This window comes from Rhea pennata, chromosome Z (genome assembly GCF_028389875.1).
Source record: "Rhea pennata isolate bPtePen1 chromosome Z, bPtePen1.pri, whole genome shotgun sequence".
In the NCBI taxonomy this organism is placed as follows: Eukaryota; Metazoa; Chordata; class Aves; order Rheiformes; family Rheidae; genus Rhea; species Rhea pennata.
Window position 1 is genome coordinate 68,755,636 of NC_084702.1, and position 22,478 is coordinate 68,778,113.

At 40.6% G+C, this 22,478-nt stretch overlaps 2 protein-coding genes across 2 annotated transcripts in view; one reads left to right on the forward strand and one right to left on the reverse strand.

Moving 5' to 3' along the window:
• Positions 1-7,116, forward strand: part of NADK2 (NAD kinase 2, mitochondrial) — a 36,671-nt gene extending 29,555 nt beyond the window's left edge. The window contains exons 10-12 of the mRNA XM_062599278.1: positions 12-65; positions 429-552; positions 4,228-7,116. Of these exons, the coding sequence (XP_062455262.1) occupies positions 12-65; positions 429-552; positions 4,228-4,366 (317 nt within the window). The 3' untranslated portion in view covers positions 4,367-7,116. The remainder of the gene's footprint in view (positions 1-11; positions 66-428; positions 553-4,227) is intronic.
• Positions 6,843-22,277, reverse strand: SKP2 (S-phase kinase associated protein 2). Its single transcript, XM_062599279.1, has 10 exons — positions 22,233-22,277; positions 21,484-21,743; positions 19,785-19,896; positions 19,359-19,502; positions 18,645-18,779; positions 17,276-17,374; positions 15,394-15,521; positions 13,569-13,620; positions 12,790-12,897; positions 6,843-9,593 (listed from the first exon to the last, which is right to left on the reverse strand). Exons 1-10 carry the CDS (start codon positions 22,238-22,240, stop codon positions 9,380-9,382), a joined length of 1,260 nt encoding a protein of 419 aa, XP_062455263.1. The 5' UTR covers positions 22,241-22,277; the 3' UTR covers positions 6,843-9,379.
• Between the last annotated feature and the right edge of the window lie 201 nt (positions 22,278-22,478).

Consider the following 22,478-nt stretch of genomic DNA (forward strand, 5'->3'; position numbering starts at 1 on the left):
TGGCTCAACAGCTAAAAAGCATGGAGGCTTGAATCTGCCATTGAACACAGAACTAGTACAAAAAGGTAAGTGAAAATGACAAGTTTTTTTTATAACAACTTCAACTAGTTCATTTTGATTGTACTTTAATACGCAACACTGAATTTGGTATTTTAGTACTCTTGCACTATTAAACACTTTTTTGTTGAAAAATATGCTTTGTGCGTGTGTGTATATATACTGACACAATTGTCGGTTTAGGAAAATAGTTCTAAAATTCAAAACAGCTAATACTTAAACATGTGAAGAGAGCTGGTAAATGTTAGTCATGCAGTGGAACTGAAACAGCTCTTCTGTACAGTTAAATTCACTTTTTTAAAGTGAAGGATATTTCTGAGAATAATTTTCTCTGGGAAAAAAAAACTGATGGCTGACTTCTCTACTTACAGTAACAAATGATTACAATGACTCCCTGCTCTATAGCCCAGAAGAACCAAAGATGCTTTTCAGTATTCGAGAACCTATTGCAAACCGAGTTTTCTCAAGTAGTCGGCAGCGTGGCTTCTCTTCAAAGTAAGTGTTGACTACAGCAATTACTGAAGTTATTTCATTCTGTGTATTTGTTGAAGTATGAGCAACCCAGGAGTTTCACTTGGAATCTTTCAACTCCCAGCTGGTGTTTTGAGGAGCTTGAGTATTAATCTCACATAAACAAGAAGGATCTTTGCAGTTCTCTATTTTGTAAGATTGTGCATGAATCAACACAACTTACAATGTGACTGGTTTGGGGTGTATATGCTTCTCACCCATTGTAGGACAGGCTTTACAAAGCAGATTAAATTCTGAAGAGGGCCACTGAGGTGATTAAGGGGCTGGAATATATGACATATAAGGGAGAAACTCAAAGGGATCTTTTTTATAAAACCCTAGAGAGGAGAAGGCTAAGCAGGGGAAATCCAATTGCTGTTTTCTGGTACTTAATGGATGGTTACAGATGAAACTGAGTTAGATTCCTTTGAGGCACACAGTGAAATGACAGGAGACAACAGCCGTGATTTGTAGGATGGAAAATTCTTACTAAATGTAAGGAAAAGTTTTCATGATGGAAAAGGTCAGGAACTGGCACAGGCTGCCTAGAGACTGCGTCTCTGTTCTTGGAGATATTCACAACCCTGACTGGGTAACTCTAAGCAACCTAATTGTCTTTGAAATAAGCCCTGCTTTGAACTGAAGGTTGGACTAGGTGCCCTTTGTAATCTAAACTATTATATAATTTGGTCATTCTAATTTGGAATTCTCTATGAAGTTTGCCACAAGTAAGTAGATATGAACACATGCAACTGTTGGTGTAGTTAATCTGAAAGTTAACTAAAGAACAGTACAATGTTTCAATATTAACCAGATGTGTTTAAACTTAGGTCAAAACAACTCTAAATGAGTTTTGAAATGTTACTTAAAGACTTGTTTCATCTTACCTTGTATCAGAGAACTTGAGGGAGACCCAAATTCCCTTTCTTTTGACCCAAGTCAGTGTTATAACAAAAGGACATATCTGTCTATTGGATTTCAGTGTTACCATTTTAGAGAAGTTTTCCACTGAGTGCAAGTCATGTCTTTAAATGTTTACTGCTTCATAGTCATGTTTACTGCTTCATAGTCATTTGATCTAGGAGGTCTCAAAAGTCAGTAAATCTTTTTAAGAGAATAAGAGCGAGGGTTAAAATAAGAGCAAATAACTGCATTTTTATACATGGGTTCTACAGGATTCTTAATTTTCTGCATGGGACATACTATAAAAGCTATAATGGAGAGAGAAATCTATGCAAACAGGTTTGCCCATTATTTCCCTTTTGAAGTAGTCTTTGCTGTCTGTCACTGTTGATCTTCAGCTCTTGCTACTAAAGATCTTCCTTTGTTCTTCCTGCTTTTTGAGATACTTCAGTTGCCCAGAATGAGATGGAGTGGAACATACTTTCAAGTTGTTTTGCAATGTCTAGACTTGGCTTATGTGCTTGTAGTGTTCCTGTGTTTCTTCTGTCTCACTGGCTGTCTGAGCACTAGAGTAAGAGCATGTTCGGGCACAAGGAGATAGGATATCTACAGAGAATCAGGGTTTTCATTTGCACTAGTAGGCAGCATCTACTTATTACAGGATGTCTATGGTATGGCTGTTTCATATGCTGTTATTTCAGAGCATGTCATAGTCACCTTGATGTGAGACCATCTGGATAGAGATTGTTTTGTAAGCTTCCAGAGGTTTTTTGGAGGGTTTGTTTTCCTTAAGTGCCTCCTCTGTCCCTAGAGAACTGCTTGCATCCTCATATCACGTGGATGTTTTTGAGGCATTTGGTTTCTTATGAAGAATAATGCAAAGTGCTGAGTAGCTTGCTGGTTATGTAATTCATTTTGATAATCTACATATAGGCAGTTCTTTTGGACTTCATAGTGATGGAGACTGAGCTTGATGATTACTTTCATTTGTCTGACTGAAACAGTTCTTGAGCAGCCTCATTAGATTCTGCAACATAAAGGAATGCAGAGAACACTTTGGTTTACCTTCCCTGAAATTCACTCAGCCTTCATCCTGGATGGCTTTTGTACTTAGAGTCCAGGTTTTCTGAAGTGATGGGTACTCTGACTAACAGCAGAAAGATTTCTTCAGCCTATGTACTTGGAAAAAGTACTGGGTTTTCATTCTGGCATTGGGTGTTTTCAATCTTCCAGGAGGATGTTAGTTGTTCTTGGTTGTGTAGGTGGGCTGAAGGAAGCTGTGTTACCAGTTTTCCTGCAGAGGAATGGAGGCCCACACTGCAGAGACTCCACTCTTCTTTGAAGAAAAGGCTCCTCCATTTATTATTTATGTTCCACTTCTGACTTCTGTTTTTTGCATGGTTTGTGGAAATAAAAAGATTTTTCAGGGGTATAAGTCTGGTACTAACATCTAGCAGGACATCTTTTGAGCCATTTGAATCTGACAGTGTCCTTGTTTGCTTTTTCTGTGAAGGTGACCACCTTGGTATCTACTCCCTGAAGTGGGAAGGGTTGGAGTACATGGTTGGAGCCAATCATGTAATCCTCAACTCAAACTCATTTATAGCACCTCTTGCTAAGATTGTAACAGATTCAGAATATCATTAGGACTTTCTCCTCTGCATTGATGGGATCTATTTTGTCAGTTTTGTAGGATAATCTTGTGTGGTGCTTGCTCACCTACCTACCTGCCATATGTCTGGCGGAGCATGTGGATTATGTATCCTAAATCTTCTTCAGCTGTTTATAGACAGCAGTTACTTTGTAATTGTGAAAAGGTAGTAGTGGTAGATGAATTTAAGAGTCAGTTGCTGGACTTCTCCTGAGAGGATGTGCAGCCTAGTGTGAATCTCTTAACTTGTTAGAATCTTAAGCAAAAAGCATGTTTTATTCCAAGTCATATGCATACATTATCAACTAGTTTAACTCTTGATTCATGGAAGGACATTAGATCACAGATGCCCTGATTTAACTCAGATCTAGATAGTGTCCTCTTCCATATTTGTGCTTAATTATGTACTTTCCCAGGAAAAAAAAGAGCTGTACTGAGGAACCTAAAGGTCCCTTTAGCCCTGTATCTTCTCTTTGAGTCCAAAAGCATGTACTAAGAGGGTAAAAACAGGGGAAGCATATACTGCCTAATATATGCCTCCCATGCTTCAGGATTTTTGAGCAGGGGGTAGAGGTGGTTTCTGTGTATTCTAAGTGGACTTCTTTAATATGGAATTGTCCAGTTTCCCCTTCAAACTCGTAACTTTTTGGCAGCTATGACATCTGTAGCAAGGAATTACACAAGTTAGCGCTGTATGAATAAATGTCATCTTTTATTTCTTCTGAACCTGTTGCTTGCTGCTTTTGATTATCTTGTCTAATTTCACTTCCTCTGAGGATACAATTTCAGGTATGGTTAAAAACACAAATTTAATGAAGTTAGGGTGAGTCTTTATGTTTTTATGACCCACTCAGTAAGCAATTTTCAAAGAACTCTTAAGACAAAGTATTGATGTGCATCCAGTTCTGAACAGCTGATTAGTTTCCCATGGGTTAATGAAGTTGTACTGAAAGGAAATTTCATAGATTTTTGACCTTTATGTAGTGAGAATGGAATATAGTATCTAAATAGGGTTGATCGATAAAAGTACTGCATAATTGAGATAGAAGCTACATTAAACAAATGTATTTAATGAGAAACTTTTTTTGTTTTTTTTTTTTTTGCAGAGTCTGTGTCCGTTCCCGTTGTTGGGATGCATGTATGGTCATAGATGGAGGAACATCTTTTGAGTTTAATGATGGGGCAATAGCTTCAATATTGATTGATACAGAGGATGCACTGTGCACTGTTCTGCTGGAAGAATGAGGGACCCGAATGTGTTTTCTGTTGAAACAATTCTGGATCCAGAGAGGGAACTCCTGGAGATAGACAGCATGTCACAATGCTGTATTAGGTTGGAAGTTAGCTTTTTTTGGATGCAAGAGCATTTGAGAGAAGCTTGAGATGCTTTTCTTTCCTTCAGATGGGGAAATTTTAGAACCCTGATACTTGAGCTGTTTTGCATCTGGTGTAAAAAAAAAAAATGCATCTGAAGTCTTACAACTTCAGTGAAAATTGACCCTTATAACCTGTAAGGCAAACATGAAAGAGCATCTTTTTAAACTTAGGTAGATGGGTTCAGATATTAAGTGAGTAGCATTAAATATTCAGATGTACAGTTTTTTTATAGCAGTCTGGGACTGATAAAACTAAACACCTTCATACATATACTTTTGTAGAAAAGTTGACTGTCAAGATTGAATAACTTGATGCAAGGATACATAGATTTTTTTGGTAAATTCTGATACCTAACAAAAATGGAAATACAAACTTTTTATATGCTTTTCAAAAATTTCACAACTTTATAGTTTTCATATAACTTATGACAGATCTTTTGGCTCTTCTATTTTTTTTCCCTTACTGTATAGATTTGCATTAACTTTCATCTGTTTAGTTTTTAGAAGCTCTGTTCACATACCTTGAATGAGTTAGCTCTCACCTTTGCTGTTAGGATAGAGAGACTTGAAACCTAAGGGTGTTCTTAAGCCCTTTAACAGGAATACTTATCTAAAAAAAAGTGTATTGAAGTAATGTATGCTGCTTCACTGAATGGGGTAACTGGTTTCCAGGTGTTCAGTCACAACAGTTTATGTAGGTAACTATCACTAAAAGGCCTTAGTAAATAAAATGGTTTGGAATTTTGGCTTCTGAGCTGCTTTGTCACTACAGAAGAATGAGATGTGCTAGGTGTAGTAGTTGGAGTGCAGGTTAACAATATGGTTTTCTGTCTTCCAAGTATGAGTTTCTAACTACCCCATAAAATGCTTCCTTTCTGAACCCCATGCTGAATTCTACTCGTTCAATTGGCAGCAAATTATAGCTAACTTCATATGCTTCTGATTACATATCTGTTAGGTAAACAAGGTTTTTAATACAGCAAAAAAAAAAAAAAAAAAAAAAAAGCTCTATGATTTTAAAAGAGGGAATTGACTTTTAAATAATGTTTTAAACTGTAAACTGTGACTGCCTTTAGAAGTTCATGCTGATTAATGCATAGAGGAGAAGGCAGAATTTGAGAAAATGTTTCCTACAGCTGGAACTCTTCTGGTACATGACTTGAATCAAATTTTTTTTTTGTTTGTTTACTACAGATCTATTTTTAAAAGGCAGATTCCCTAAAAATACTTCTGGAGAGGCTTCTGTAACAGATGTTCTCAGATCTAATGGAAATATTCTCCAGTGTGGCCAATCAGTGTATTTATTACCAATCACAAAAATGTAAACTGATTTTTGTAAGTGGAGGAAGTGGATAAAGGATTTCTCCCTTCCACCAGTGTTTTTCCCCCTTCAGAGTTCACTCTGAAAGAGTTTAGAGGAAAAGGATTTGACAAGACCATTGAATTCTAGAAAAATGGGATACTGATACAGCCTTTTCAATAAGCTATCACTGTTTTGTGCACATCATCTTTTAAGTGTGCTGGTGATTGAAGTGTTATTTGCAATATCTGCTTGAGTTATCTGAATTGTAAATGGGAAGGGGAAAATCAAAGTGGTCAAATATTCTCTAGAAACTTTTAAATTCTGGAAACTGTGAGAATAAAGCTCTTTGTATGTCTAAAGTAATCTGCAAAACTACTCTAAAGGTAAAGATGTGAATGACTAATCCTTTAGAAAGTAGGTTGCCCAGAAACTAGGGGATTAGTTATTCCTAATCCATCTATAACCAGCTAAATGATGGCTTATGTGCCTCTGTCTAGTATACCAGTCAATGTTTTTTTTTTTTTTTTTTTTAAAAAAAAGAATTTATAACTTCCTAGGACTTTGTTACTAACTGTTAGACCAGAGACTTATTTGGGATTTAGGTATTTAAAGTGCCCTTGAACACCTACATGGATTAAAATTTATGGCACAAGTTCTTTTCCCTACTTAATCAGAGCTCTGTAATGTTTAAATGGAGACTGAGTAGGGTGTCATTCTCTTAACTATATCATTCCTTATTCTGAATGCTGATTCTAAAAGGCACTGTTTTTCCAAGTCCTATAGACCCTAAGTATAATCTGGTTTAAGGCCAGAGGGTTTAGGGTTTAGTAAGAGATTTCACAGTTAAGTTCCTAACCATTATGTAGTGAAATGGAAACATGACCTACTCATGAGTGTCCTCTGCTGGCTTTGTGTCTGTATTTAATTGCACTTCTGTTGAAGCATTTACTGGTGAATGCTTGATTTAAATAACTAGGATGGGTCAGAAATCTATAGTAGATAATCAGTAAGCAGGGCTAGCTTTTAATAAAGAACTATAAAATGCTTTTTAAGAATCCTTTATTACAAAGGAATACAGTACAGACAATTTACCTGATAGTGTTCTGTGATGTGACTTGAGTGTTGGTTTAATGGTGATTTAATTTGCCTAGTCTGGTAATCAACTCTGTCTCTCTTCTACCTGCTGATTCAAATCCCTGGTCTGTTTTCATTTAGTGCTGGTCTGCACTTCTGTGTTCTGCTAAAATAAACCTGTCATTCTCTGCTTTTTAAAGTGGTGTTTATACATTATGTAATAAAATTAAAGTGTAATAACTGTTTGAAAGTCTTGTGCCTTACTACTTAAATCTCTGAATTTTACCTAAAGAAGGCGTAAGGACCTAGAAACTGTTGTAGAAAAAAGTTAAAATTGCATTGTAAGTTACAGGCAGCTGAATATATGATACATTTACCTGATTTGTCTCTGTAGTAGAGTTCAGTATTGTTTGCCTGGGACTACCAAATACCAAACTCTTCTTTTAGAAATATGTCAGTGCTGCATCATAGCCAGAGGATTTGCATTGTCTGCTGCAGCCACTGTTGTAACCAATAAACCTGCAATACAGATGCTTGTACTCTGCCAACATTTGATATTAAAAAAAAAAAACAAAACAAAACAAAAAAAAACTTTCAGAAGCTAAAGCCATAGTACTAACCCAGTTCTGTCTTTAAGTGGTGTACAGTCTATTAAATGCTAAGTGTATTGGTGATGGTATCCTTTTTGTTAGTGTCATTTTTTTCATTGCTTGGACAAATTTCTGCTTTTCTTTATGCATGTCACAAAGCTGGTGTCAAATTGGAAAAACCTCCCATCCTTCAGTCATTACAGGTACAGTATAGTAATTTTGTAGGTTTTTATTTAAATGCAAGAGATTCATGTGGTTACATTGTGTTGTTGAGGGGGAAGAAGTTAGAGCAATGCTGTGCTGCCAGCTCAAAGGTTTGTGTTTTTTTCTTTTTTTTTTTTTTGGTAAGCAGTTTAAGGCATAAGACTGCAAACTGAAGTAATAAAATGTCTAATAGCCTCCAAATTCCTACTGCTTTCCCCCCCCCCCCAACTTTCACAGGGTAATTTGCCCATAACTCCTTTTTTTTTTTTTTTTTTTGTAAGGGCTATAAGCTATACCTATCTAACCATTCTCACTGTACCTCACCTCAAATATCCATGAATGAATTTACCACCTGCCTCTTGCATTCATTGGAATGAGGACAGTGTGTTCATGTTGTACCAGTGGTTGCAAGATAAAAGTTTCATGCCAGGAAGCTAATGCTTGTGTGTGGTGCAACAGAGCCTGCTCCTGCAGGAGGACACCAGAGACGGAGACAGATCAAAGTTTTATTTGATGGAATTGCCTGTCCTTATCCTTAGATTTCATTTTTCAAACTTTTTTTTTTTCCTAATTAAGGAGGCAGGCATGAAAAGCTAAAGAAAAAAACTAAAGCAGTGCTGGGTTAATGTTACAGATACAAGAAGTGGAATGATTTTTAAAAAAAACTTAAGCTATTAGAAAAAAGGTGTCCCGCAGTAGCACCAAAGGCTTTCTTCCTTCCACTGCTCTTTTATGCTGCAGTCCTGGGTATGGTTTTGTTGTTGATCTGAGATCTATATTCATTAAAGAAAATATGATAGTTTTTGTATGAAGTCTTATCTGAGATGAGATCATACTTCCCAATGGAGGCTTCCTGAAGCTTGCAAAAGCCAGAAAAAATTACATTAAGTTTCAATAACATTTAGTCAGAAAATCTGGCAAGGCTACATTAAAAAAAAACCTGAAACCTGTTTATTATAAGCATCTGTAAAAGTTTATGGTGGCTATCAAGTTCTATATTTCACTATCAAGGAGGAATGCTAAAAATAGGAGTTACTTTGTGGCCTGTTAGAGAAAGGTGTCACTGTAGCTCCTTTATACTGCTTGGAACTTGTATAGTACTCAGCTGCCTCCTAGCTGCTTTTGTGTAGATCTCCCTTCCCATGCTCCCTTCCTGTTTTCAGATTGAATGAATTTAGAAGCAGCTGGAGCCCAAGCTGACTCCTCTGTCCTCACAAACAGTAGATTGTCTCTTATAACTGTATCTTATTCAATTAAGACTTTGGATAGGTTTAATATCCTTATTCAGTTTGAGCTCTGCAAACCCAGATCAAGACTGTTCCATAATGAGCCTTATTAAGGTATCTAGCAGCACTGCAAGCCTTTTTAAGAGTAGAAGATTTGGAAGAGTTGAACAAAAGCACCTTTAGAACACCTTAGAGCAAAGAAAGCTGCATCAGAACCTGCAACAGTTGCCAGAGGTTTCATAGTTATGATTGTTTCAAAAATATTTTAAAAAGCTGTTCTAAAACAAGGGCTTTGAAAAAAATCTCTACACTTGCTCACAGCTCATAAGATTTCTAAACGCTTTTAAGTAAAAAAATACTGTAAAAATATTTATGAAACTATATTAAGGCACAAGACCAAGAATTAAAGATACTCCAGCACTCTGCCTTCGCAAGGAGCCTCACTACACCCAGCACGTCCATAGCATCGAGTGAACCACACATGATCATAAACTGCTAGGATTTCTCAGTGTCAATCTGCATCTGATGCCCCAAATTTCATGGTTCTTTTTATTGCCAACAGTTGGCCTTGCGATCGCTGTAAAATGTGAACAATTGATCTTCAAGTCAGGAAGCGTTTCCTTGAGAATCTGCAGGGAGTTATCAGTCACTATTCCAAATACCTGAAGAGTCTTTAATGAAGGAATTTCACCAAGTTCTCTAGAAAAAGAGCAATAAAGCAGTTGTTAGCCTGCAAAATACATACATACATATATATATATGTATGTATGTATGTATGTAATCTATACCCAACCTAGCTAAATACATTTGAACTAAATTTTTCAAAATAAGGCAAGTAACTACTTGGAATAAATGTCCTTTCCTACTTCTAAAAAATACCTATATAACTGAAACCCTGTTCTCTGTACTGGTAGTTCAGGAAAGTAAGGTTAATTGACAAACCACTAGCTTAAAATAGAAAACTGAAGAATTAATACGAGATCTATATAAGCACTGCTGTATTTAAGGGTCATTTAAATAGGATTTAAACAGCTTGTTGCTGTTCTTTCTTGCACACAGTGGAAACAAACTGGCTCCTCCTCTTTCATTTCTCCAGAGTTAAATGTTTTGAACAAGTGGAAGGAATTGACCCAGATGAAATTTCAACACATGGCTGGCAGTACACAAGCCAGTGGGGACTGTCAATCTCTAATTTGTCATCATGTTTTGATAAGCAGCCAGCCCTGGCGCCTCTATTGTTTAATGTTTGCCCAGCAATCATGCGAACTGTGTATCTGCATGTATAAGCAACTATTTAGATGAAAGCAGAAGGCAAAAGATACAGGATACACAAGCTGTCACCGTGACAGCACACTGCCATCCACGTTAAAGGTTCTTCAGATTCCCATTTGGGCAGACCTTTTTTCCAAAGGGAATCACTGTTCCTGTTGATCTTTTTTGTAAGACTCACATCCTTGCTCAGAGCCCTTACAGACTGCAACCGCTTGGTCCCACCAAGTAAATAATCTGGGTTTTATAACTCCTTCAGCTCAGTTACCTAATCCTCTTCCAAGGCTCTGTAAACAAATATTTACAGCGCTATTAGAGCACAATAAGCTTTTCTAGCCTTCCTGCCTTCATCTCAGCAGAGCTTAAAAATGCAAGAAAAGAACGAACAAAAGACTTCCCCCCCTTCAAGTCCCCCCCTGTGTCCTCCACCCCAAAAAAGCACACTAAAAAAAAAAAAAAATCCACAAAGTAAGTAAACATCCCCTCTTGCACCTATGCAGTTACTGCATGCTGAATATTCTTGCTAGTTGACAGCATTTTTGTAACCTGCTGAATCTCCAGAGGATCCCTGAGGTACTGGAGACCTCCAGCTGGAATAATGCCACTATCTTAGGCCAGTTGTGTCTTCTGCATCCTTGCTTTAGTTAGATGTGAGCCATTTCACCAGTACATAACAGACCTGCTCATGAACCAGTCCTCAGTTGTGCAAGCTCTCAACCCAAAAAGTCAGTAAGAAAGAAAAGGATAAAAAGATGACTGAAACGTGGAACAGACTGATAAAGCTGAGGATTGGGTGAACAGAAACCTCACAAAATTCAGTAAGAAGAAAAGGAAAGTGCTGCCACCAGTGCAGGCTAGGAACCACCTTGCTGAGCTGCAGCCCAGATGGGGACTATGAGGAACACCACACTTACTTACTTAGCAGCAGCCAGCAGAGCACTCTCCTTGGGAGTAACACAAGCTCCACACATGAAGCGTGGCCAGTGAACTTAGAGGAGTTATGCCCCTTGGCACTGGTGAGGCCACAGTCAACCAGACACTCACGGTTTTGGCCCCTCTTCCCCTGCCCCCCCCCCCCCCCCCCCGGCCATACTAAGAAATTGGAGGAAAGGATGCACAGGATCTAGGACACAAGAGAAGTTCAGGGAGCAGGGCTTGAGTCTGGCAAAGAGGAGGTGAAGGAGTGGTCCAGCTGCAGCCTCCAGTTACTTGACAGGTAGCTACAAAGAGGACAGAGCCTTCCAATTCTTTCTGGTAGCATCAGACATATGATAAGAAGCACTGGTGTCCCAAGCTTTGGGAGGTTCAGGCTGTACATTAAGAAAAACTTTTTAGAGGGAAGTTAGCGAAGCACCAAAACAGGAAGACCTTATGAGATCTCCACCCTTGGAAGTTCTCAAGGTTTGCCAGACAAAGCCATGGCTGATGGTGTTACTCTCACTCTAAACAGCATTTCTAAGTGCTTGCTTCCTGCAATATGGCTTCCTGCTATAGGGATCATATCAACTTATCGTAACAAGCTGTGACAGCAGGAAGGGAAGGAACTGTGTGTGAGGCAGGCCACACACAGCAAGCAGCTGGGGGAAGGGGAACAGGAAGGAAAGCTGCTGGGGAAGAACAGTACAGAAGGCAGTTTGAAGGAGCTCCATACGACACTCATCTGCTGACAAAAATCTAAAAAAAAAGAATCCTATGTGAATATGAGATTCCTCACAGGATAGTGAAAGAAACAAGAGAAAGCTGTGTAGACTATTTTAAAACAACATAAAGTGTTGTGTTCCTAGATTTCCACTATTTTTAATGACTCAGGTTGGTTCCTAAGTACACTCCTGGTCACTGCTGATCTAAGAGTCAGAACACTGCATCTTCCAGGCTTTATGGTCAAATATCCTTCCAGGCTTTATGGTCAAATCAAAGCTTGATAGTTGAGGGCATGCACTTACAGATTCAAAACAGGCCAGAGATGCACAGCTCTAATAACAAATAGCATAAAAACCTCTAGCTGTAAATAACTCTAAATCTGTGTTTCAATGGCAACCAATAACTGATAGAGACACATGCAAAAGCAGAGGAATATGTGCGGATTAGTTGTTCATTGAGAACTATCCACTCTATTAACTTTTCCAAAGGACCTCACCTCCCATTGCTCCACAATTAACAGCTGTATTGACACATATTTGACCAAGAAGGTGCCAGAGGCTTCCCCAGAAACTCACACTTCCTAACTTGAGCACCTGAATTTACACCCATACACAGTTGCATAATACTGACACTATTACTGGTCACTGGCAGGACTGGAACCTCCAGCTCTACCCAAGAGTAATAAATACCAGTAGTATAATACCATTAAGGGGAGACATGATGCACACACTGAGCAGTGAGCTTCATGCATGTAGGCTCACATCACAGAAACATTCTCAGCCCCCTTTGGTTGCAGTCCGGATTCTGGAAGGGACACGCTCTAGCAATCAGGTTCTTTTTTCTCTGCCCTTTATTCCTAATTCTTCACACCAGTAAGTTCTTTTTCAAAATAGTACTTGCAATTTTTAAGTGTGAAGTAAAGTTGGTTTAGTTCAACGTACCCTCTCTACGAACAGTGAACCAAAGCCTTTTAAAGATTACTTACACTAAGGCAGCAGGTGATATCTGGTAACATCGGCTAAGACACAGATGCTGTAAGAAGATGAGTTGATGAAAATATTGGAAACACTCAGGCTTCAACATCACGCTGTCACTGCACACAGGAGAGCATATGAATTAGAGGTTGTCCTTTAACTACAAAGAAGCAGCAAATTTGATATTTCCAAAGTTGTAAAGTTTAATGAATGTCAACTTCTTTTTCCACCATTTAAGCGCTTTCTTGCTTGTTATGGAAAGGACCCATCTCTAAAGTGCATGCTTGGGGGGGGGGTTCTGATTTTTGTTGAAGGGGAAGTGAAGCAGCAGCTTCTCTGGATGCAGATGTTCTGCATCAGAACTCAGGCAACAACAATTACTTTACACTTCAGATTTCAAAAGATTTAGTTGACCAGCTTAAAAACAAAATATACTTTTTACAATTTTATTGCCACGTAACAAGTTTGTATCGGAGCTGAAGTAGGGCGCTAGACTCAGGAGCTGTATGTGTGAAAAGTAATCTTTCACTCTACCTACTGACTCCTAACACTTTTTATGTGACAAATCCATTGTGTATTTAACATATATGCCCAAGTGACAAACAAATCTTCACACTAATGTTACCTGCTCCAACTTATGTCATGCAAAACAGGAAATCTTCTGTAGGCTTGCTGAGAAACTGTTTTCTGGCTGTGAAATCCTACTCTTACTCTTAGCTACTGCTCAAAATAGAATGAGAAATCCCCTGAACGGTAAAGTTTTGAATACAAGCTGCACAGGGTTTCTTACCTTAGGTCTAAATGAACAAGAGAAGGACATCTTTCCACCAGTATCTTAACATCTGAAAAGACGTTGCAAAGAGTCAGCACATTTTTCAGTAACAAGACAGACATGCTTTATACGGAGATTGAAATACTCAGCTCTATTTATGTTCATGTATATCTTCTCTACTGGAACCCCACATCTTAAATCCAATTTTTCATCAGCGATTCATACTGCAGATTTAAAACATAGGATCTACCTATTGAGAAACTGCACAGGGACTGTTTTCAATCCTTTGGCCAAACAGACTGATAGTCTAAAAAACTGTATCCAGAATCAGTTGTATCAGAAACTTAGCAAGCAAGCAATTTAAATGTTGCTATTGTAGAAATCTACTAGACAAATGATTGAGATGCCTGAAGTATCTTACATACAGTGAAAGTTACTTCTGTACCACTTCACTTCAAATTTTCAACACTTCAAATACCCTTTAATGCTTAAAATTATGTCAATGTGCTTAAAATGTCAGTTTTTACAGATGTCTCCATTTTCACATGCACACAGAAGTTCTTTCTCATGACAGAGAGCTATGGTTTTCCTAATTAAAATTTTAAGTTCCTTGGAGCTTTTGTCATTTTCTGCAGATAGCATATCTGATAGCATCCAAAAGGCCACTATTAGGAAACTGAGTATAAGCATCCAAGAGAAAGTTTTGGTATTTCAGAGCTCATGTGCAAAAACTAGAGGTAATAATACTTAAATGGTGATGATTAGTGAACCATGCTCCAATCTTATACCCTATAGATTTTATTAAATAATTTTCTCACAGAAATTGTTTTGCAAACAAAAGGCCACGTGATCTCTTTAATGATCAGACCAACATAAGGTTTGAATTCCTTGGCAAGGAGGCCAAATGGCTTGGAGGAGGAGAGGAGGTATTGTGGTTTTTTACAGTTTTGAGGCGGAGATATGAAGCAGAATGGTGTATTTCCCCACAAGCGGAATGCATGCAAGGTCTGTGTGAGATTTAAACAGATCAAAGGGAGACCACAGCTTGTAGGTAGGGACTTCACTGCTTGTGAGTCAATGCCCTATTGTCACATTTGCTCATTGATATAGTTCATTTTTCTTGACCATCAAAGCCTTTTCATCCTTTATCTATGCTTTTGTCCATTTTGCTGAGCCCTTTTCCCAGCATTTTTTATTACCCAGCAAATTCTATCAGCTTATGCTCTAAAAGTAACAGCAAGTAAATAGTTACTGTTAATTGCTGAAGTTGAGATTATCTGCTTTCTCAGTTGACATACAATCAAATTAATTTGTAACAAAAAATGTCTTCGCTAGGACATTACGCCAGGCTGAAACTGAAGTAGCTATTTCATCTGTTCATTTCCAGAAGACACCTTCAGCAACCACAAGAGCAGAAGCCTTAACTTAGGATGACTCCAAGAACTGAACTCTTTCCCACAAATCTAGAGGACCACAGTCCACAGTGGAACATGTGACCCAACAGATCCTGCTTGCAGGACTTGGTTCAGAAGTGCAGGCTCCACCTCCAAATGAAGATCAAACAAGCTTTCACCTACTCATTTTTAAATTGAGGGACAAATTACCTCATCCCTCATACCTGAGCAGGAGACAAGAGTAAGATTCTGTGATAGCAAGAACATCACACTACACTGAGCGAAAGATCACTATTACTGCATCATATTTCTACTATATACAGCAGATGCCAACCAGAAGCAAATAAAAAGCCTGCTTTGATGTTTAGCTCAACAAATCAGCTCATACTTAAAAATCAATATATCTTTTCCCCTAGAATGGGATCAAGGTTTGCCATGCTGCTATTTACCTGATATTTGTAGATTCTGTCTGTACCCACTTAAATTTAGTTGGATTACTTTTGAAGTAACATGATTGACTGCTGCTTTGACGTGGGAAGCTGTAAAGTCACACCAAGACAAGTTCAGCTCCTCCAATCTATAGAAAAATACCAGAAGGTTATTTGGAAGCATGAGTGAAATAGATGTATTACAGTTTGAGTTCTGATATTTATCTACTAAATTGATACTTTTAAGGCAAAAACTTCTACTACCAAGTTGCTATTAATGAGTGTAAATTTCAGTCTTACAACAATTAAGCACTGGAGCAGGTTGCACAGCGAGCTGTGGAATCTCTGTCCTTGGAGATTTTCACAACCTGATCAGAGAAAGCCATAAGCAACCTGCTTGGTGCTGAATTCAAACTGTGCTCTGGGCAGGGTGCTGAAGTAACCTCGCAGGCCCCTTTCCAACCTGATTCCATAATACTTTAGGAAGTGAAATGGTTGTCTCATGAGACCACCAAAAACAAAGACTATCTTTTCATCTTGTTTCTGGCTGGTGACCTGAATCAGTTCCTACTGAATAAGTGTTCACATTTAAAGGGGGAAAAAAAAACCCACCACCGCTAGCTATCCAATATTAGTGTTGGTCAGGTGACCAAGCAATCTTAATTATATAAAATATTTTACAGTTTTATGTAAGCATTGGCCAAGTTGTGACCCTAACTCTCTTTATATGCTTCATATTTACAGGTTAGCACCATTCAAGGACATGGACAAAGACTTTTTTTTGTGCGTGTGTGTGCGCACGCGTGCACGTGCAGGCACTGTAGATGTAACCAGAGGATACAGACACAGCAAACAGCACAACCAGAGCCTTTGGGTGGCAAGCTCTATGTAAACAAAAAAGTAAATCATTAAAGCAGTAAGATGCTCTCCCACAGTATACCTTAGGAGAGCACATAGTGGTGAAACCAACATATACACATACTATATGGCTTCCGCTCCATTGTTAAAAAAATAGGTATACACTGCCACTAGCATTCCTAGCCCAGATCCGGTTTTCCGAGTGTTATGCACTGTGCACTGTACAGAGACAGCCATTCCCTAAAGCGCTTTTGATCCAAGTAATCAGACCAAGCAATAGAAAGCATTATCTGTCCATGAGGCAGGGCAGAAAGAGATTAAGGATTTGTCTGCCCACAAACTCGCAGTAGTTTGATTAAAAACATGTTTTTGCCAAAGCAAAAATTAAGTAGTTTGTCAAGCATCTCAAAGGAAGTCAGCAGAAAGACTAAATACAAATCCCAGATCTGTTGGGGTTCAGTGACTTCCTGACAGCAGATGGTTTAATCACTGGATCTGTCAATCTGAACACAGAACTTCATAGAGCAGAAGGGTATTATAGGTTATTGAAGGATTATTTTAACATAGATGGAAGAGCATGATGTTTTCTGTCATCCATGCTGTATTCTGTGTATAAAGGGAGATTTCAGACTTCACTTTCCAGTTGCAAAACACATGCTTTCGCTTTTGAGGATGACATATTGCCTTCACTGAGAAAAAATCAGATTTGCAAGATAATCAAAGGTACGTACACACCTTCTATCCAGCAACAAGACTTTCTTTTTGCTGTTAAAAAAGGAAGTAGCTTGATGGAAACAAATTATCTGATTATTCAGCTAATAATAAACTGTCAGACATTTGGGAACACAAACAGGTCTCTTAGTATCTCTCTTAGGAAGAAGTACAATGGGGATGCCTATGCAACAAAGAAAAAGAAGCTGGGGGAGAAGGGGCGAGAAAAGGAAGGGGAAGGGGGAAGGAAAAAAAGAGAAAGGGAAAAAGAACAGATATAATTTCTCTCAGGAATAGCAGTAAGCAGGAATAGCAAAAACTGTTTTTATCTTACTCAGAACAACTGCTCAACATCAACTCGAGGGTTTCTGCAGAGAACCCCGAGCACCCACAGAGATTTAGTCGCATCAAACTGGGATTCTGAGCAATGCTCCTGTAGGAGAGAAAAAAGAAAAGTCAGATCAAACTTAAGTGTTGGGACATCACTTGCATTACTAGGATTTTAAAAGCTAAGATTCCAGGCTCAGAGTTGTTTGTCAAACATGCAATATTATGTCTTTATTAAACTGATCAACTGTAGAGTCATGAAGTATTTAGACTCCATACTTGGAAAGGAATATTTGCCCGTTTACCTGATGATCCTGATAAGTCTTCATATTTATAAACTGCTGTGTTTAAAAAGGAAACAGAATTTCTTTTCACCTTCTGCTGTTGTAAGCCAATAAACAAACCCTATGGCTTATCAGAAGTGACTGTACCTCTACAAAAGACTGAGCAATCACCCCATCTGAAGCCATCTCTCTCTAAGATGGTGATTATTGCAGTACAAAACATGTCCAAACAGGATCCTCCTGAACACATCTGTTTACTACACTACAGCAGACATGCACTTGGCCAAACAGAAAAAAAAACCCTAGCCATTTGTCCATAAGGCAATAAACTGTACTCCACACATAATTAGTACCCAGTTTTCAGACACCTTTTTCCGGCATCAAAAACCAAAGCATATTGGTTTAGTTGTGCTTTATTTATTTATTTATCTTTATTTATCTTTTCCCTAGAGCAAGGAAAGTGCTGAAAAATTCAAAAGAAGAATGTGAGACACCTAGAATGTCTGCCATTTGACCTGAGGTCCCTGGCTCCTCTGCAATCACCTGACATGATCAAACAAGAGGCTGATTGCACATATGTCACTGTCTTTCCAGTTTAACCAAACAGCAGCTCATCTGCCTGACAGAAATTATAGTTTTGCAGATACTCAAAGAGAAGGTCACAAAAAAGTGAGAAATGGAGCAGAAACACACAAGCACCTGGCAGGGAAATTGCTGGGACCCCTTAAAATAGAAAGAGATGTGTGCTCTGGGAGTGCAGAAATGGGAAAATAGAAGTTGTTTTGCTGTGGGAACAGCCAAAGGACATAAATACCCTACAGAGATGAGCAGTTTCTCTAAGTTTCTCTTATTCTGGAGAACGAGAGAAAAACTCTTTTACAAAGGAGTTACCTTTGCACATTGCCTTTTTGAGGACAGAGAGCAAAGAGGCAGTCCATGGAGCCCACCAGCTAATTCTGTTACTTGCCTAAAACCAGGCATTGCAAAAGACTCCCACAGCACAACTCTCAACTGTGTAAATTCACTAGCCTGCACAAAATAGTGGTGCGAAACAGAAAGTATTTATTGAATATTACTGAATATGTCACTCACTTGATGATGTCATCAGAAAGCACTAGCCCTTCCAAGCTGAGGTTCTGGAGTCTCTCACATCGACAAAGGATACTCTGCAGATCCGCAACAGACACCGTGCAGTTCGACAAATCCATGTGTTGAACCCTGAGAGGTCTAAAAAGGAGAAAGGTGGATTACTAAAAATACACTAAAAACCAATCCTCAAGTTCCAAATAACATAAATATTTCTACTACAATAAATGTGTGCAAAATCTGCAGAAAATATTTGTACAGTTGTACCTTATATGAACAGTTACACTAAGCTTAGTAGATTTGCTACTAAGCTACTAACCAAAACTGCTGAACTCTTAACTTCAAGGCACATAAATGTAAGATTCATCACAAGAGCTGTAAGTCTATCCTGATGGACTTGAACTATTTTTTAAAATATATTTTAAATATAAAATTGTCTAATAATTCTTGCTTCTAAAATAAAGAAATATATTTCAAGTGGATGACAGTGCTCAAAAAACACTTTCAAAAATTGCATTAACTTGCTTTTAAATAAGTGACTGATGAATGCAAAGCCTCTTATTTCAACACATGCCTACACAGCGATCAGCTCTGTCACACTACACTGAGACATCACAAATGTTAGTAACAGTATAGATTTTAACCAAAAATACATAGAAAAACAGTAAAGACTATATGAAATTAATGATTTCAGGATCCAGAACATGGAGGAAGCCTCACTTGCTGGTTTTAAACAACGGATTGCTAATACAGGATCTTGGGCAGCGGAATACAGTAACACCCGCAGGCAACAACTGGCCAATCACTCCCGGCAGCAGATTTCTACCAGTCAGATCAAGAGTCTGCCAGAGAGATTCATCAAACCTAGGGAAAAGAATTTTACTTGTCAGTGAGTAATCAAGGGTCAGAACTACAAGTAAAACAACCGAAAGCTTTCCACATCACAAAAGACTGATAAAGATTGAAAAAATTCAATAAAATTTATTAACACCAAAATATTTGAATAATCTCTTAAATATATGCACATAATCCGCATGCAGTATCAACTGAATTACACATGAAGACACAAGACAAGAACCAGACCACTTAACAATCCATAGAAGCAAAGTTTTTCTGAGCACCAAGCAAAAATAAAGCAGTACTTACGAGAGACGACGCCATCTCTTGCAAATCAGGGAAACTTTTAGTAGATCATTTAGGGGCAAATATGCAAAGACTGCCAATAGCAATTCATCTGGAAGTGCATCCCAAGAAATACCTTGAAGGAAAGAACGAATGTACTCTAGTTAGAGCTGGTTCATTTTTGCCTGCTGATCAGATGTCTTGTTTGGCTTTGTTGTTAAATGTTCAGTAAGCAGTACTATAGTCCCTCCCTACGCTATACATACACCAAACACTGCTTAGCCTCCTTTCATCTTTTCATTATAGGAAAAAACGGTAATAATACCCTCCTAGGTGTGACAAGCAAATGCAGAAGCTTCCATAGCATCAACTTGGTATATATCCTGAAGCTAAGGAAAAATAATTTTCCTGAAAAACAACTGCAATCTTCACTCACATACTCATTTGGAAAGCAAAAGCATCTCAATCACTTCCTCCGTAATTCTCTCTAAGGCTCATACACTTCCTTGCATGCAGGAGGCGAAAGACAAGTCAAAAAAGCAGGTTCAGAAATTGGGTATTGGACTTCTTGTCTTTTCTTTCTTTGCTAAAGTGCCCAATCTATCTATGCACGTGAGCCTTCCAGAGTATAGTCCAAGGTGAGCTTTCACAAAGTTCAGCGGAGAACTCGGCACTGCAAAGTGGTCCTTAAAATGTGCACACCGATCCCCAAGAATTATCTTAAAGGACATGATGTGGTCTCAGCTTCTCAGGGATAGATACAGGGCTCCAGAAGGTGTTGTCATTCACTTGGGAAAGATTCTCGGGTAGCGAAGCTCAGATGCCTGTGACCAAGCAGGTCTCACTGTCTCGTTTAAAAGCAAGGCTGTCTGAAGACATTCCCACCTTCCACAGGACAGCCTTGTGTCTGGAGAGCTGTTTTTCTATTTTGAATTAAGCAGTCACAGCACAGACTGAAAAAACATTCTAACATCGGGGACAGGCACCCAACATCCCACAGCCCCTCTTCAAGTGTCCCAGCACTGCAGGTTACCGCCCTGCTCTTTCCCCAAACGGCCCTTTCTGGCCCGGGAGCCCTGCGCCCTTTGCTGCACCTTCCTCATAGCTCTCTGGCAGGGTCCCCCGAGCCATTCTCAGCCCAGCTGCAATGGAGGAGCGGAGATGCCGCCCTCCGGCATTCCTCACAGCCTGCAGAGTCAGAGGTGGGCGTCCGAGTCCCTTGGGGCTCGAGGACTCCTCTTTCCTCGATGATCATATAAAGACCCATCTCCAGAGCTTCCAAGTTACTCAGGGGACAGCCGCACCAATAGCTCAGCTTCACCCGGGAGTCACGACGGCGTTTTGTGAGGAGCTCAGTCCTGTCTGCTGCACGGCGAAACATCTCCAGGAACGGGTCCTCTGGGCAGAGGAACGGGAGAAGCTCAGGCCCGGCCGGGCTGAGCTGGGACACAAATCCCGAGCAGCCAGGGGCAAACCACGGCACACGGGCGTCACCAGTTTAGACTCGGACACATCTCCTCTGTTTAAGTCCTGTTTTACGTACCCTTTTGCCAGCGTAAGCCCAAAAGGCACTAGACGTGGAAACCACATTTCCCTGAGACAAGCGGAAAACAAAGGAAAAGGAAAAAGAGAAAAGACGACAGAACGAAGCACTGACGGCCTACGGTGCCTGCTCTCCATCACTCTCGCAGGCCAAAAGAAACCTGGACCAGCACAATGCTACCTGGCTCTGCCTCTCGAAGCAGCCGAGGCCTGCGCACGATGACAAAGTCCTTTTCCTTCTCCTTCACCTTCTGCCGCTTCGGGGGCGGACAGGGCGACACGAGCAGGTCCTGCGGGGTGTTTTCATTGCCCAGCTTGTCCTTCTTCAGGACGGCCACCCCCATGCCCGAGAGGAGCTCCGAGGTCTTGGTGGAGTCCCAGTCCCACGTGAAGCTTGTGGAGACATTGCTGCTGGAAGACGGGATTTCCTGGAGATGTTTTCTGCAGAAACAGCAACAAAGAGAAAGAAAGAAAGAAAGAAAGAAAAACCCCACTTGCACTGAAGCCTTCAGCCATACCGACGCTAAACTTAACAGGCGGCAGAAAACCCCCTCGCGCTGCACCGTTTTATTACCCTTCGGTAACACAACACGGGAGATGGAGCAACCGGGCGCGACGCGACGGTGATGGGCGCTGGGGAGGCGGCGGGAAGCCGGGGACCCGCCAGGCGCTCCCGCCCCGCCTGGGCCCCGCCCCCCGCGCGGCGGGACCCGCGGCGCCCCCCGCCCCCGCCTCCACCCCCGTGGGCATCCTCCCCCCGCAACCCGCCCCCGCCGTGCCCACGCGCGCTCCCTTCCCCCCGCCCCGGAGCCCCGCGCCCGCCGGGCTCCACGCGGCTCTCCCGCGCTCCCCTCCGCCCGCCGCCGCCGCCCGCGCCGCGAGTGCCGCGTTCCGCGCGGGCGCTGCTCCGCCCCCGCTCCCGCGCCGCACCTGTGCATGGCGGCGGCGGCGGCGGCGGCGGCGGCGGCGGCGGCGGGGCCCCGCGCGCGCCGCCCCGCAGCTGCTCCGCGCCTCGCGGCCACCTCCGTCCCGCCGCTGGGCGCGCGCGGCTCCCCGGCGCCGGCCGGAAGCCGCCCGCCCGCCCGCCGCAAGGGCTCTCGGGAGCTGTAGTTCGCGACCCGCGCACCTTCGCCTGCCCGCCGGCGGGGCTGTACCCACAGTACCTTGCGCCGCCTC